This window comes from Astatotilapia calliptera, chromosome 7 (genome assembly GCF_900246225.1).
Source record: "Astatotilapia calliptera chromosome 7, fAstCal1.2, whole genome shotgun sequence".
NCBI lineage: Eukaryota > Metazoa > Chordata > Actinopteri > Cichliformes > Cichlidae > Astatotilapia > Astatotilapia calliptera.
Genome location: NC_039308.1, coordinates 33108323 through 33124926, shown reverse-complemented (window position 1 = coordinate 33124926; position 16604 = coordinate 33108323). Strand labels below are relative to the sequence as shown.

The following is a 16604-nucleotide window of genomic DNA, read 5'->3' as shown; positions in this document are numbered from 1 at the left end:
TTCACTGCGTCTAAAGCCAAACATGAGGAAAGGCTGTGGTTTAAAACTGCACATAATGCTGAGAAGAATTTTGGGGAAAATGTACAGTAATTAGCGACACATTCAGTAAATTAGTCTCTCGCTGTCTGCAATTTGTTTATAATTTGGTGTCAACATCTCATTTTTTGTTGAAACCTCAAAAGTGTAAATCAAAAGTGTTCAGTAATGGGACTATTTTGTAGGAGGCAAACGTATAAACTTTGAATATTAAATAAAATATGAATTTGTTTTGCATTCACTACAGTATTTCTGCACTAAACTGCTTGTGACTCTTCTCCCAGGCAGTTTATTTAAGGGATAAGCCAATAAAAATTAATCACCATATTAACCACAGTGAAGCTTGCTGCATGCAAAAACACTGCAGTAGAAAGAACGACAAGGTTTATTTAAAAGAATCTGAAAGCACTCTCTTTGGTATTATTAGTTCAGTCCCAGCCATAATATGTATATTCAGCAAATCTATCTATCTAGAGAAAGAGATGGTAACCTTAGTATATCAACAAAAACATTTTTGAATTAAAAAGTTCAAATGAAAAGTACAATTAAGAACTTTTGTCATGTGATGACTCCAAATGACACTATTTATAATAATTCAGTACTAAAGCTGTATTTTCGTTACAATAATATCATCTTTTATGAAATTATACAACTAAAATGATGATGTAAAGGATTAAAAATACTTTGAAGAAGCTATAACGCTTTGCTACCTGTGTTTTTTTCTTTTATCTAATAAAAAAAGTAAACCACTTTGATAATAAATTAAATATAGAAGCCTTAAAAGAATTAGGACAGTTTAAGTTTAATCTCGACTTTTTCAGCACCAGAAGAAGACAAATCTGTGCACACCCTATTAAATCCTCTATTTTCCCTACCTTTTACTTTTTTCCATTTGCTAGAAAGTAAACATGGCTAGGGCACCAGCTGATGACACAAGTTTTAATAGTTTGGAGTTTCCAAGTTTGGAGTGTGTTTTTTGCCTTCACTAGCAAGCCAACTGCATAGCGATATGAAGAAATGAGGGTAGCGAGAGCTGGGGAAGAACATGCAACAAATGTCTCTCCACACCAGTTGGTATGCATCATAAGTCTTTGCTCACTACACTGTGCCAAAAACTGGTTTAACTGAGAAATAAAAGTTTATGGATGAAATGGGTTTGTGAGAAAATGATTGTTTGGTAGTGAAACGTATTAAACACTCATCGTCAGCCCAGTTAATTCCTAATAAAACTGTGCCAAATCCCACTGATAACTGTGGCAGCTCTGATACTCTGTGTGCCTCTAGGTGTTTCTGTCATAGACGTGCCATATGTTGGAAAGCACTTCCTATATCTTTAAATCTTTAAATCTCCCTACTGTGCAAAATGCACAAATTTAGTCCGAGTCTTCACCAAGCCTTGAGGGCTTATCACAGTAAAATCCAATAAGGTGTTGTCACAGATTAACATCTTCATGAGCAGCTAAAATATCTTTCAAAACCCTCAATGAAACTATAAAACCATGACTTACCCCGTACTCCCCTGTCTCCTGGTTGGTCATCGCCCACAGGTCAACGTCAATATTTCTGGCATTTTTTTCATCTGTGGAAACAAGTCCGGTCACACCTGAAAACACGAAGAACGGCCACATTAAAGATTTGACAGTGGATCGCGATCTGTGGTGTTTTAAAACAAGCCAACCATGCACACAGGAGTTTTCATATTTTTCTTTCAAATGCTCATAGACAGCACTTTCTCTAAATTGTTTATAACTAGGAAATAGCATAAGCAACAGTCAGACTAACAGCAATAAATCCTTTGCTGAAAAGTGCACAACAAGTGTGAAAATCCTAACCGTAACCGTGACTTGTGTTTAATATAATAATTGCATGACGGGAACTCCATTTGCAGCTTTTACGCTGAGTATTCTCCTGACCAAAAGCCTTTTGTGTAACCTCTAAACAAAAGAAGTGCATTTGTTGAACCACAGAGGCACCACTGATAGCTTGAAATGGTCCAAATTCAAAATGTTTTAAATCAATGATGTATGAAATAAAAGTAACAGAAATGAAACTGTGACATCGAGGATTCAAAGCTGGGTCTCTGGTACATCAACTAGCCCCACAACAGAAAAATGTGGACTTTGCCAGCTAATCATCTTGTTTCTTTTAAACGACTGTTGAAAACAAATTTCTATAGGTTAGCATTTCCTTAATCTTTAATGTTCTTTAACCTAATATGGGACTTTTTTTGCATAGCACTTTTATAAAGTGCTTCACTGTTTGGATAAAGTTATTATTATGGATATTATAATAATGATTTTTTTCATAAGGGTTCAAATATCTGGAAACAAGGACACTGAGTTTTTTAAGATTTTGCTGGAAAATCTACCACACATGAATAGTCCTAATAAAAAAAACTGAGAATTGCAACACAACTGAAGCACCGTTTGAGTGCCTGCACATAAACTAAAACAAAAAAACCAACAAGAGGAGAAAGATGAGAGCTTTCATCGAATGTTTTGACCCCAAAAACGCTGTTATTGTTCTGCTTATTTCCATTTGATATGAGTGCAGATCTGGCAGCTGATAAAGTAAACAAGGAAGTGTGTGAGCGGGCACATCAAGCATCAAATGGCTATTAGCAGGAGTGTTGTGTGATAACGGTTCAATTATGCTGTAATTATGCTGTTGAAAGGGCACATTTTAATCGCATTCTGGGTTCAACGGTGCTTTATGATAATGTGCAGCTGGTCACTTGGCCTCGCAGCGAGTACTGTTCCCTGTTATCTGAAGTGCAGTAACGGCTTTAGGGTGAAATGAATGGCAGTGTTTAAAGTGGTGGTGGAGACCTAAATCCATACTTTGCATTAGGTCTCATGCATGAACATTCAGCGATAGATGCAAGATCAAACAGCGACAGAAAGGCTCACTGTCGCTGTCTTTTAGTTTCTGAAACCTCTGAAAGACTTGTTGTTACAAATTTACAGAAATCTACTCACCCCAGAACTGGCGGTTTTGTGTCCTCATTGTGATGTTAATGCCGTCATTCTGGGCTCCCCCCTCTGCCAGTGTCTCCTGTAAGGCCATTGCATATAGTACAAAACCATCATAGAAGCTGCCAGCGATGTAGTCCATCTGCAAGAAGAGACCAAACAGCAGCATGTGGATATTACACTGGGCCCTTTTAAACATTCAATAATACAATAAACATCATTTATCATTAAGTGCTGACAATGACACAGGGCAAATCAATTTTTTTCTGCACAGAATATCTGAAGAAAAAAAAAAAACATTAAGCAGGTTACGATTCTAATCAGAACTCACAAATATGTTAAAGGTGATAACTTACCAACGACGGCTCCAAGTGCACACCAAAATCCCTCTGAGCTCTGGCATGGAGTTTCTTCTGAAAGTCTTTGTATTCTGGATTATCAGGAGGCCGGTACGTTATGACGAAAACAGACTAGAGGAAGCACAAAGACGGAAATGTTAACAAAGAGTGAAGATAGATATGAGAGATATATTAAAATATCAAGAGCATTGATGGTGTGCTTAGGATGATCAAAATGTTTTAGATGTGTTTTGCCATTGTTTGAAGTCATCTTCACTGTGAAAAACTGTAGCATTACATATGTGCTGGGTTACAAGAAGTTAATACATTTTTGCAAAAAAAAAAAAAAAAAAAGCACAGTGACCATAACAATCACGATCAAATGTGTCAATCATCACTTCTGCTAAGCGCACAATTTGATGTGCTTAATCGGAGACAACATCATCCTTCCACAATGAATGCACTAACCAAGTAGGTCCATAGTATATATCTGAAATGAGACATGAAGACCCTCTTTTAGAACACTTAAAGTCCTAGTTGACTCAATCTAGCTCAATATTCAGCTGTTCATTCCCTGGCTGTAGCAATTCTATCATAGTAAATTAGAAAGAAACACATACTAAATGTAAATTAAAACAGCTTGGCTGTGTAATACCCCGAGTTACCTAATGTGTAACCACCTAAACATGCAGTCTGTGATAATACAAAAAGAAACGCCGTTAAAGTTGTTAAGAGAAATATTAGTGAAACACTGAACAAATCCAGCTTAGGTTGCATCTTAACAAACAACATGAGTTCTTGAATAGTGATGAGACCAAAGTGGAGATGTTTGGCCATAATACACAGCATCAGATTTGGTGACAGTTAACACAGTGGTGGTTGTTTGGGCTTGTTTGTGGCCACAGGACCTGATCCTCTCGCAGTCATTGAGTCGACTTTGAATTCTTCTGTATATCAAAGGATTCTAGAGTCAAATATGAGGACATCTGTCTGACAGCTAAAGCTTGGCACAGACTGAGATATGCAACATGACAATAATCTCAAGCACGTCAGCAGTAGGTTCACAACAGAATGGCTGAATGACTGAAGGTGTTGCAACGACCCAGACTTCAACATGGCTGAAATGCTTTGATCGGATCTTAAGATCTTAGAATATCTCCCCCACAATCTAAGCAAGAGATTAAGTCAACAAGATAAGTGTTTGGTGGTGTGTACTTAGTTACAGTTAGCATTCATAGAGTCCTGTGAAAACAGTATATTCATGGTAATAAATGAAGCCCAAAATGAGTGTCACAAAGACACACTTAGCTTGTGTTTCAATGATGCAAGTAACAAAATAAACTGTTTGAGTGTTACCGCCAGTGTTGGGGAGTAACGGAATACATGTACCGCCGTTACGTATTGTGGCGAGCTCAGACAAGGAGGAGACGGAGGTATCGTTTGGTCTTGCTTCCCGTGAGCTAGCCAGGGAGCACAGCCGTTTATTGACATCTGCAGAAGAACACTGCCGCTAGCTAACTGCTCAGCGCGGCAACAGCACAGCAACAACAACACACAGGGCGCCCTCTGACCCCGGAAGGACACACCGTCGCAGCCAGAGGGCGTCACCCGTCACTATGGTAACATAAACAAAACATCACAAACAGAGCCCCGAACAGCCCTGACCCGCTACATAGCCCCCACCTAAGGGGTCAGTCGTCCCCGACGACCCCATTACCCCACACAAAGTCCTGCAAATGTCCAGGTGCCTTCTTTTGGTGCACCAGCCAGTCTCGACCGGCGGGGGAAAAGTCACTCGGGTCAGAACATGGGGTGCCACCATCATCCCCTGCCCCGGCATCCGCCGGAGCGAGCGGTCGGTACGGTGAGAGCCTGTCCTGGTGCAACACCACCATGCGCCCCGGGCCCAGCATGCGGATACGGTACACCACTTCTGTTAGCCGCTCCACGACCTCCGCCGGCCCTTGCCAGTGACTGCAGAGTTTGGGGGACACTCCTCTCTTGCGAACCGGGCAGTACACCCAAACCTTGTCGCCAGGCATGAAAACCCCCCTCGGCACTTGGTGTCGTAGGCTCTTTTCTGTCGTACTCCGGAGCTGGCCTGGGCCTGGCGGGTGTAGTCATGAACCACCTGCAGCCGCTCCCTCAGCCTCCTGTAGTAGTCCATCTCTGGCCCACCATCAATCTCCGGCTCGGGGGGGGGACCCGAACACCAGATCCACAGGCGTCCGGAGCTCCCGTCCAAACATCAGAGCGGCAGGTGTGCACTGGCTGGACTCCTGCACCGCGGTCCGATACGACCAAAGGACCAGGGGCAGATGTCGGTCCCAATCCCGCTGGTGGCGGCTGGTGAGAATGGCAAGCTGGGTGGCCAGCGTGCGGTTGAAGCACTCAACCAAGCCATCGCTTTGTGGGTGGAGCAGTGTGGTTCTCGTCTTCTCCACCCCCTGTCGCCGGCAGATCTCCCCGAAGACCTTAGATTCGAAGTTACGCCCCTGGTCACTGTGGAGCTCAGCCGGGACCCCAAACGGGTGTCAACATCTCTCCACCAGCTTCTCGCCGTCGTTGTTGCGCCTCTGGTCGGCACCGTGTAGGTCTCTGGCCACTTCGTGAAATAGTCCATAGCCACCAACACATACCAGTTCCCTGACTCCATGACAGGGAAAGGCCCTAGGACAGGGGTGCTCAATACGTCGATCGCGATCGACCAGTCGATCGCAAAGGTAAGTATTGGTAGATCGCCAATGGCATTAAAAATAGATGCCAGCCTAATCAATCCCATCCCGTCACTTGATGATACAGGGACAGCCATCAGATGACAGAGAATTTTTCTGACGCTTAGGTCGCTGCGTCATAGCGCAAACAGCGGCGCGAAGTGTAAGTTAAAAACTGACAAGCTAGTCCACGAGTTTACTCCAATTTTTAGCTCTCGGTTTTTGTCTCTTAAACCTGGCCGTCAGCACTACTGTCCAGGACTATGCCATCCTGGCGATTCATTCAGTGCCCAAGGTCAATACAGAGTAAACTCAAGGTAATGAACAAAAAATTACAATAGTTAAATTGTGTTGTGGAAATATTGGATTATTGCGGTATTGCCATGTCTAACACTTGTAGATATAAAGAATCCTCCAAAATTTATTTATAACTAAGTATAATGTTTTGGATTTTTGTAGTGGGTAGAATCATTTTTGACTTGGTCATTTTAAGTAAGCTCACCTGCGGAAAAAGTGTGAGCCCCCTGCCCCTAGGACGTCACACCCCCCTTTCCTTGGCCCACCAGGTTACTGGCTGAAGGGGGGGCCAGTGGAGCGTTTGAGTTGGGGCCCTTCTGGTTGCCGTGGCAGGTGTCCCCAGCAGTGCACATGAAGTTCCACATCCGGTCGACAGCCAGGCCAGTAGAACCGTCCCCTGAGGCGGCAGAGAGTTTTGGCATTTCCCCATAGTGTCCTGCCCCCACCGAGCCGTGGACCAGCTAAAGCACCTGCGACCGCAGCGACCGAGGCACCAACAGCTGCAGGAGATCTCTGCCCTGACCAGGGACCCGCCATCTCCGGTACAGGAGGCCGTCGTGGGTCTCCAGATTGTTGTGCTGGGAGTAGTAGGCCTTCACCTCGGGCTCCTGTCCCGACACCCCCATCCAGGCGGGGCGTTGCGCCGCCTCCAGCCAGGCCCCCACCTGAACCAACGTCGCATCGGCCTCCTGCTCCCGCTTCAGCTGCTGCGTTGTCAATGGGAGCCACCCCCCTCCGCTGGCTGTGGCCTGAGCAGTAGCCACCCCCAGCACCTCCTGGGCCTGCTCCTCCTGTCACAGGCAGTAGCGGCACTCGACGGCTACGCAGGGCCGTCTGGAGAGGGCATCAGCGTTGCCATGCTGTCGACCTGCCCGATGCTGGATCTCGAAGTCATAACCCTGAAGGACCTCCAGCCAGCGGGCCACCTGCCCCTCTGGGTGTTTGAAGTTCAGGAGCCAAGTCAGAGATACATGGTCAGTGCGCAGGAGGAAGCTGTGCAGATATGGCTGGAAGTGCCGCACCGCTAGCACTACGGCCAGCAGCTCCCGCCGGGTCACGCAGTAGTTCCTCTCGGCTCGCCCCAAGGCACGACTGAAGTACGCCACCACCCGTTCTCCAGCCTCGTCCTGCTGGGAAAGGACCGCCCCGACTCCTACATTGCTAGCATCAGTGTCCACAATGAAAGGTTGCCGGGCGTCGGGGTAGGCCAGGACTGGGGCTCTGGTGAGGGCCTCCTTCAGCTATGCAAAAGATGCAGCACAGGCATCCCCCCCAGCCAAACAGCTGTCCCTTGTCAGTCAGGCGGTGGAGGGGGCTGGCCATCGTCGCGAACCCCTTGATGAACCAACGGTAGTAGGAGGCTAGGCCCAGGAAGCTCCGCAGTTCTTGGACGTTTGAGGGAGTCGGCCAGTCCCGGACCGCAGCCACTTTTGCGGGGTCAGTGGCGACACCTCGAGCGCTGATCACATGGCCCAAGAACGTGGTCTTGCTCGCCAACAGCCGGCATTTCACGGGGTTGAGCCGCAGCCCAGCTCGTTGGATGGCACTGAAGACCTCGCTCAGGTGAGACAGTGCACTGTCGGTCGAAGTCGCCACCGTGCACCAACAGGTCATCCAGGTACACAACGCAGCGGCTACGAGGGATATCCACGAGCACCCTCTCCATCAGCCTCTCAAACGTCGCTGGTGCATTGCAGAGCCCAAATGGCATGACCCTCAACTGCCACAGCCCCTGTCCAATGGTGAATGCAGTCTTAGGCCTTGCGTCGGGGGCTAGCTCCACCTGCCAGTAACTGCTGCGTAGGTCGAGGGAGCTGAACCAACTGGAGCCGGTAACGTAATCTAGGGCCTCGTCGATCCGCGGCAGCAGGTACGAGTCCTTCTTGGTGACTGCATTGAGGAACCTCGGGCTGCCAATCCTTCTTCCCCACCAGAACCACAGGTGCCGCCCATGGGCTATTGGACGGCTCGATCACCCCAGCCGCAGCCATCTCACGGCTCTTCTCTTCCGCTACCTGCCGTTTGGAGAGGGGCAGCCGGTGTGGGCGCAGACGGATGGGCTAAGCAGAGCCGGTGTCGATGGTGTGCTGGACCAGACTCGTCTGCCTACAGTCTTTGTGACTGGCGGCAAAGATGTCCACATTCTCGTCCAGGAGGCACCTCAACCGCTGGCGCTGGTCGACATTGAGGCCTACGCTGTTGCTGCCAAAGGTCATCAACAGCCTCGATGGTCTCGGTCGAAGGAGGTTTGTCGGGTTGAGAGGCTGAGGCGAGTGGAGATGACCCGGAGCCACCGGCATCCGAAATCTGCTGAGTGGCAGCTGCCCGACGCCCGTCCCCGCTCCCTGCTTTTGGCCGCGCTGGAGGGCAAAAGTCTCTGCACCAAGAGTGATAGCCAGCTTCGCGGTGTCGACGCAGGCCCCCCAGCGGCTCAGCAGATCCAGGCCAATGATGCACTGGTCTTGAATGTCGGCGAGCCAGAAGTCGTGCACCAGCTCTAGATCCTTCACTCGGATCTGCAACGGTTTCTTCCCCCGCATAACAGTTTTCTCCCCCGTCACTGTCATCAGCTGGGTGTCTGTGGGCAACCAACCCTTCACCAGTGGCCCGGATGTTTCAGGGAGCACGCCAGGTCGTATCAGGAAAATGGTAGACCCCGTGTCCACCAGGGCCTGGCATGGCTGGTCCTCAACACAGCAGCTCAGGTAGAGTCCTTTGAGGTGCCCAACACTGTGCATTGTCCTTGGAGGGGGGCAGGAAGCTGGAGCGGTGGTCCCCTCGCTACACCGCTCCCTCCTCGTTTCCCTGAGGCTGCGTAGTTCTGGTATTCGGAGATGGTGCTGGGCAGTCATGCGCCACGTGGCCAGGCTCATCGCACCGGTAGCAGCGGTTGGTCAGTCAACGAGGACGCTTCCGGGGCACCGAGGGTTGCAGCTGGGACATCTCGGCGACCCCCTCTGATTTGGGGGTAGTTTGGGGGGGACGCCTGCTGGTTAGGTCGCGAGGTGAGCACCGGCTCGGCCCTTTCAGCCTCAATGAGCGCCTCACGGAGGGTCTGAGGCATGGCCAGGCGGACGTGTTGGCGTAGTCGCTCTGGGAAAAGTCCTTGCAGAAAAGCATGCAGGCTAAGCTCCTCACGGGCTGCTGCTGGAAACTCCGGGTAGCCACGACGAGCATACAGCAACACGTCTGCTGCAAAGGTGCCCAGGCTCTCTCCCGGTCGACGGCTCCGGTTGGTCAGCTGCTCTCTGCTCTGATCAGTGGAGTGCCACTGCCCGAATCGCCTCTCGAGTGCCGCGGTGAGGGCCTGGAGCTCATGCTGCTCTGCCGGGGTTAGGTCAAGGAGTATCTGCAGTGCATCTCCCTCTAATGCTAGCGCTAGGTGCGTAGCAGTCTCCTCTTCGCTCCAGCCACTATGTCTGGCGGCCAGCCGCACTTGTTAGAGGTAGGGCTCTAGCGGGGTTAGCCCGTTGTATTTCGGTACCTTAACTGGCGTGGTAGGCATGACTGCTCGCAGTTGGGGGCTCGGCGTGTGGGTCAACAGAGGTAGCCCATGAAGCACTGCCCTAGCATCTGTCGCGACGGGTCGCGGGGAATGTTCTCCTCGACAGCTTGCTCCAGCCTCTGAATGTCTCTCTCCATTACGGCGAGGGTGAGCTATCCCACTTCTGACACCAATGTGGCGAGCTCAGACAAGGAGGAGATGGAGGTATCGTTTGGTCTTGCTTCCCGTGAGCTAGCCAGGGAGCACAGCAGTTTATTGACATCTGCAGAAGAACACTGCCGCTAGCTAACTAGCACGCGGCAACAGCACAGCAACAACAACACACAGGGCGCCCTCTGACCCCGGAAGGACACACTGTCACAGCCAGAGGGCGTCACCCATCACTATGGTAACATAAACAAAACATCACAAACAGAACCCCGAATAGCCCTGACCCGCTACAGTATTTAAAATACAAAATATGAGTAACTGTATTCCGTTACAGTTACCGTTTAAAAAGGTGGTATTTAGAATACAGTTACTTTGTTGGAATAAATGGATTACACGGCGGTATTTTCCTGTTTCATATTGTCGCGGGTCAGGCCTGTTTGGGTTTTGTTTGACAGTTATGTTCTGTTGTTCCAGGCGGCAGCCTTACGGTTGCCATGGTTACAGGGTGACACGCGCTCCCTCTGCGACTGTATGTTTCCTGGGTGAGAGAGCGCCTTTTTGTTGTTGTTGTTGTTGTGCTAAGCTAATAGGCAGAATGCTACAGGCATAGCCCTAAAGAATGTAGCATCATGGGCAGTGTAGTCCGTGCTGCAGGGAGAATGGACTGCCATACCCGTTATGTGTCTGTGAGCGGGAGGAGGGAGAAAAAGGAGAGTGGAAAAGTACGAGCTGTCATCGAGCAGAAACGGAAGGTGGAAGCATGTAAATATAATAATAACCACTGCAGCCAAGAAGAATGCCTGACAAGCCCAGTTGTAAGTAAGCTATTAAGACTCGACTGTATGCTGTGTTCGTGTTTTCCTCCGAAACAATAAGTTCCGTTGGAGCAGCCTTTCAAATCCTCTCTCTGTCTCTCGCTAGCAAAGTTGACCCAGACAACAAAGTAAAGCTAGTTTTCAGCTACGAGCCCGACACAAACCCACCGTATCAGTCTGAGGTCCCTTTACTATGGTTTGGAGCCGCGGACCTTCAGTAATAGTAATAAATCACATTCATGTAGTTGTAAACAGCATGATAATATATTAAGTAATCAAAAGTATTCAGAATACGTTACAGCCAACAACTAAACAAGAAGGGAGCTACTTCAACAACCTCCAACAAAACACAAAGACTTGCAAAATATTCAAGAAACGGTTATCGCTGTTTTAAAACAAGGTACCAACTTAAACATCAAATATAATGAAATACATGTATGCTTATTATACATAGTTATTTATTTGTATTAAGCAACTAACAAAAATTTAAAAGGCCTGTTTTTCATCCATCCACCCATTTTCAACCTAGACTCCAACATAACTGAACTACTCTCCTCACACCTTTGTCAGCAACTCATCCCTCACTCTGGTGACTAATTCACACTTTATTCAGTGAAAAGCAGGTCTTAAAATAAAGCAGCTGCTTAGACAAAACCCTCTCCAGTGTAGAATATGTGTTTCGAAAAAACATAAAAACACTATTGGTCTTATAATTCGTCGCGCAATTACAAATACAGCCTGATAGAGTGTGTTGTTACTTCTTTAATGACTTCGAAAATTGGTTCAATACAAACTGCTCTGCAGGCACAAGTGCTGAGAGAGACCTTTAGTCTAGCAATCAAATTTTGACCCAGACGTTTCAGTGCAAATATTTACCTTTACTGACCTTTCATTCTGTTGATACACTAGTCACCAAAACAAGTTTTTCGCAAAAAAACAAGTTCTTTTTTTTGCTCTTATCTGGAAATTCTACAGCTTGGTTTTCATGTTACAACAGTTACTGGAGACCTACCACAAACTTCCACAAGCAATTATTGCTGTGAAGGAAGCATATTGCGATAATGAGACCTGTTACGGCATGCAGACAAATTAACACCTTTCATGATGAAAAATATCAGATCCAAAAATGTGGCTTTACAGCTCAGAAGGTTAGAAGAAGTTCAGATTCAGATGAACAGATAGAGACACAGAGTGTTTATCAGTTCATGGTTTCAACATTGCAAAACAAGCACTTCCTTTCATTACTAAATCTTCTACAAAAACATTTTCCAGCTATTCAAAGTTAATGTTTTACCTTATTATTGGGAATTTAGGCAAATATATGCTGTACATTATGTCTTAATCCACCATTTATTATGCAAGATTTATTTTACAAAGGCTACTCTGCTTCAAAACTACTGAAAATGCTTCATTAAGAGAATTAGGGGGAGCCAGTGTGACATTTAGGGGGATAAATTAGTCAACTGACACATTTGTGACTACTTTCTTATTTCTCAGTGCACTCATTTATAGGGCTAAAAGGCCTCCTGTAAAAACACATCCCCCGATTCATTAATGTCAAGAATTTCCCTCTTTAAAGTGGTCAAAGTGTAACAATTTGTGTCATCTGAGACTGAAGAGACCAAATTGGTTCAACTTTGTAAGATGAACCAATCTTACCAGCTTGTAAGAGTTTATTCAAGTCTTTCATCTACATGTCTGTCATTACCATAAAAGCTTCACATCTTTTTAATTTCCACAGCCATGTTGAGTTTACTCAGCCCAATGGACACAGTAACTGAAACATGGTAATGCCACTCAATTAAGCGAGATTACCATTTCCCATGCCAAATGGCGGTCTTGTGTGATTTCCAATAGCAAAGCAAATGAAACAGTGATTGCCGCATCTAATAAATCCAAGCATAAAAAGGTATGTGTTCATTTTACCTTAAAAACCTTGATGGGATCAGCCCAGTCAGCTTTCTGCCACGGTTTGCGATCTGCCAAGATCTCAGCAAACACATCCAGATAGAAGATAGCATAGTTTTCTGGGTCCTGGATATCATTCTGAAACTGTTCCATGATGGTCATAAACGTCTCCAAGGGCCCACAGATGTACACGACTGTGAATAGAAAAGCATCAACCAATCACTTTTTAATTTTTTTAAAAACATACCAAAAAAGTCCATCTTGTGCTGGGTTCAGATCATATTTTAGCAGATCCAGGTCTGGTGTTAGATAAATGATCACTCATATCATGTCATTTTTAACACCACTTAGATTACTTAGATCAGGGGTGTCCAACTCCAGACCTCAAGGGCCGATGCCCTGCAGGTTTTAGACACGTCCTTGAGCCAACACAGCTGATTTAAATGGCAAAATTACCTCATCAACATGTCTTGTAGTTCTCCAGAGGCCTGGTAATGAACTAATCATTGGATTCAGGTGTGATATCCCAGGTGATCACCCAGGGTGATATCTAAAACCTGCAGGACACTGGCCCTTGAGGCCTGGAGTTGGACACCCCTGACTTAGACTGTCTGTTAGCATATCTCTCACTTACCTTGTGCTCTATGCACTATGGAAATAAATGTTCTAACATGCTAAACTTTTTTGTCGGCATTGCAGAAGGCGGATTTTGTCTTTAACTACGGTACCAAGCAAAGGCCACCCCTCATTTCTTTACATTTTAAATGGTGAAATAATTGCACCACTTTCTGAGAAATCTGCAAACATAAATGGAAATGCAATTTAAAGGCACTGGACTGCCACTGATGCTAGTCCAGTTCTTTAGACTTGGTACACCTAAACCTTTTTTTCCCTGTTTCCCATTCTTAAGAAACAGCAACTTTTACACTGAGATTATTCAGATGAAGTTTCAGTGAACAGTAGAAGGATCAGCTAAAGAGCCAGTCATCTCAGGTCATGTATCAGGTCTTTGCTGGTTTTTTCCTGTTTTGTTTTTTGTTTTTTGTTTTTTGTTTTTTTTTGTTTTTTTTGGGGGGGGGGGTTGTAAGCACATGACTTCCAGATACGGTTTATCTTGTGTCCTCCACTGGTCCAGTTTTTTCAAATCTCTTAAGGACATGTTAGATGGCATTCTGAGATACCCTAAGTATTCAGCTAACAGCTTTTTTCTTATGTCTGTAAAACCTATCTTTGGCTTTTTTTTTAGTAGATTCACCTAAAGAAAATTTTGTACAGGCTGTTAGTGCCTAAATATACAATTTACAATGGATTCTTTGTAAGTTGTTATACAGTATGTAGACACAACGCTGGACCACCCCTTGAGTTAGGTGCTTTTTATGCTTGAATGAACAGTGTTAAGTGGCTTAACAAACAAACAAAAAAAGGTTCCTCTAAAACTCGTCAGGACTGGATAGGAAAATGAGTGAAAAAAACAGCCAGTGACAAATGACAGACTTGGAAAGACCTTCAGAAAGCCTGGAGAACTACTGTTCAACACCACTTTAGGGTGGGACATCAGCTCACAGCAATATTAGGGGAAACACACTGACATTTACTTTACTTGCATTTTTTTTAACACTTACTGAATGTTCATGCTTTCAGATGCTGCTAGATATTCATATCAGCACATTTCCTGTGGCTTTGATTAAACATGTATACGGTTCCTTGAAATCTAATTGATCTCTGTTTGCTATCATTGTGACAACACCAATAATCTCTATTAAAACCAGAGCAGTGTGACACATTTTCCACAGTTTCTTGTGGTTTCACATATTGAAATGAACAGCACAGTCTAAGTAGTGGGTAATACACTTCGACAGCTGGCGTTTATTTCAACTTTTGCAATGCCTGATTCTAATAAATGTCAGGCTACAACAAAATGGTCTGTAGCAGGCAAGAAAAAAAATACACGAGCAAGCCAAGATGGAGAGAAAAGCTGTACAAAGATTGGGGTGGATATTAGTTCAGAGGACCTCGAACAGTGGAAACAAGTGAAGAAAGAAGAATACTGGACTAAATATTATAAATATTTCAAGGGTACTGGAGATATAAAAAATAAAAAATAAAAAAGTATATTTGGCAATACACAAACTATAATCTGAGAGCTTTACATAAATAAAACTGTCAAAATATTTACTAGAATCAGAAATGGTTTTAAAAAAGAAAAAGCAAACAAAATTACAACTCACCCATTCAGTCCCAAGTTTTAGATCAAGATTCAACAAAGGGAACATTTCCCTTGGTTTTGTGGTTTAACCTGATGTTTTCAGACATTTCCAGGTCTCTGAACCAACTGAGTTAAAAATGGTCCAAATCCATTAAATTCTAATAAAAATGATTGGAGCAGCTAATCTCCAGGTGTGACGATTAACTTTAACATCTGGGAATCGATGAAAAAAAGGATTTTACAAGATTTAGATTAGTAAGAAGTTATTTATCTAGATAAAGATATTCTGGCCATAAATTTGATTATTGCAAAAAAAAAAAAAAAAAAAAGCAGTTTATGAAACCTACACTTTTAATGTTTGTAAATTAAACCATTAACCAAAAACAGAATTACATAAAACGCATAAGACACTGCACCAGGAACACAAACATAATTAAATGTCTAAAACACAAATTAATGTGTCCAGTTCTGACAGTACTCACTCTAAGCTTACCTTTAAACTATTCAGTTGATCAGAGACTTGAAAACTTTTTTTCCAGGTTCTGGCAGTGTCTCTACCTACTACCTTCACCCTGCCACCTACACCCTCCTGCTGTTGAGTCATTTTTTTAACCCCAAAAAGTTACATTTTTTTTCCATTAGTAGGCTCCCAACTAACAGGCATTTCCTCATGTTTTAGAGCTGTTGCTGCTGCTGCTGCTTCAACCTCAACCCTCAGCTCTTCCAGCTTGGGTCACCATGCCAGGTAGCTCTGTTGTCTGCTGAACCGATCCCAAAATAAACACGTTACACAGCCAGAGGGAAAATGTCCTCTTGTGTTGCAGAAGTCACTGTGTTTACAGAGGGTTATAGAAAAGTACCTAAAAGTGACTCTAAAGATTGTTTTTAAACCAAAATCTTGATTTAAATTCTGTTTTGTTTTTTTAAAGATGGCTTCATGATTTATATAATCGCGTTTCAGTTTTACCTCTAACAGAAAGGTTGTGTTTTCAGTGCTCTGTGTTTTCTTTTTTTGAAGCATTACTAGGCATTGCAAAATAGAACATTTGCTATTGTGTCAGGATCTTCTGTGTTTTTACAAATTGGCATGCGCCACCTATCCTGCTGTGTTCTGTTTTGTTCATGCACATATTTTGACACTGACCCAGATCTAAACACAAACAATTGTCAGTATTTTCTCTTACTGAAATAACACATACAGTAACGCATGTATTTGTGGCGGGTGTTCGTACGAACTCCTTCCTATTCGCTTTACTCTCCAAACAACGCTGTTTCAAGATAATGATGCTCATTTTAAAAATAGGCTTAAAGCAAAAAACGTCTCTTTAGGAAAACACAGAAAATGTGATGTTTATGGTGTTTCAGTCTTAAGAATAATATGCAGAAACTGAGCATAATGCCACAATTATTGAGAGCACAGTTAACACTTGTTAATGATACATTATGTAATGATTTGTATGACTATAATTAATTTTGGTAACTTTCAGAATTAGCTATTAAATATACTTATGCTGTAGTGTCCATGTGACTCATAAAATTCACATCACATAGCAAAGTTTTCACAGGAAACGACAAATGTAATATTATACAAAAACATGGGATATTTCATCATTTAGTCTTTTTCTACTCTTCGTTATTAAAACATGATGTGATGGATCCTTAA

The 16604-nt window shown here is 44.5% G+C and overlaps 1 protein-coding gene across 1 annotated transcript in view; it reads right to left on the bottom strand.

The window, feature by feature from the left end:
* The window catches only part of npr2 (natriuretic peptide receptor 2), a 94564-nt gene that overhangs the window by 67551 nt on the left and 10409 nt on the right, over positions 1–16604 (bottom strand). Inside the window, exons 2-5 of the mRNA XM_026174420.1 lie at positions 12754–12929; positions 3365–3478; positions 3015–3150; positions 1545–1639 (exon numbers count right to left, since the gene is read on the bottom strand). Of these exons, the coding sequence (XP_026030205.1) occupies positions 1545–1639; positions 3015–3150; positions 3365–3478; positions 12754–12929 (521 nt within the window). The remainder of the gene's footprint in view (positions 1–1544; positions 1640–3014; positions 3151–3364; positions 3479–12753; positions 12930–16604) is intronic.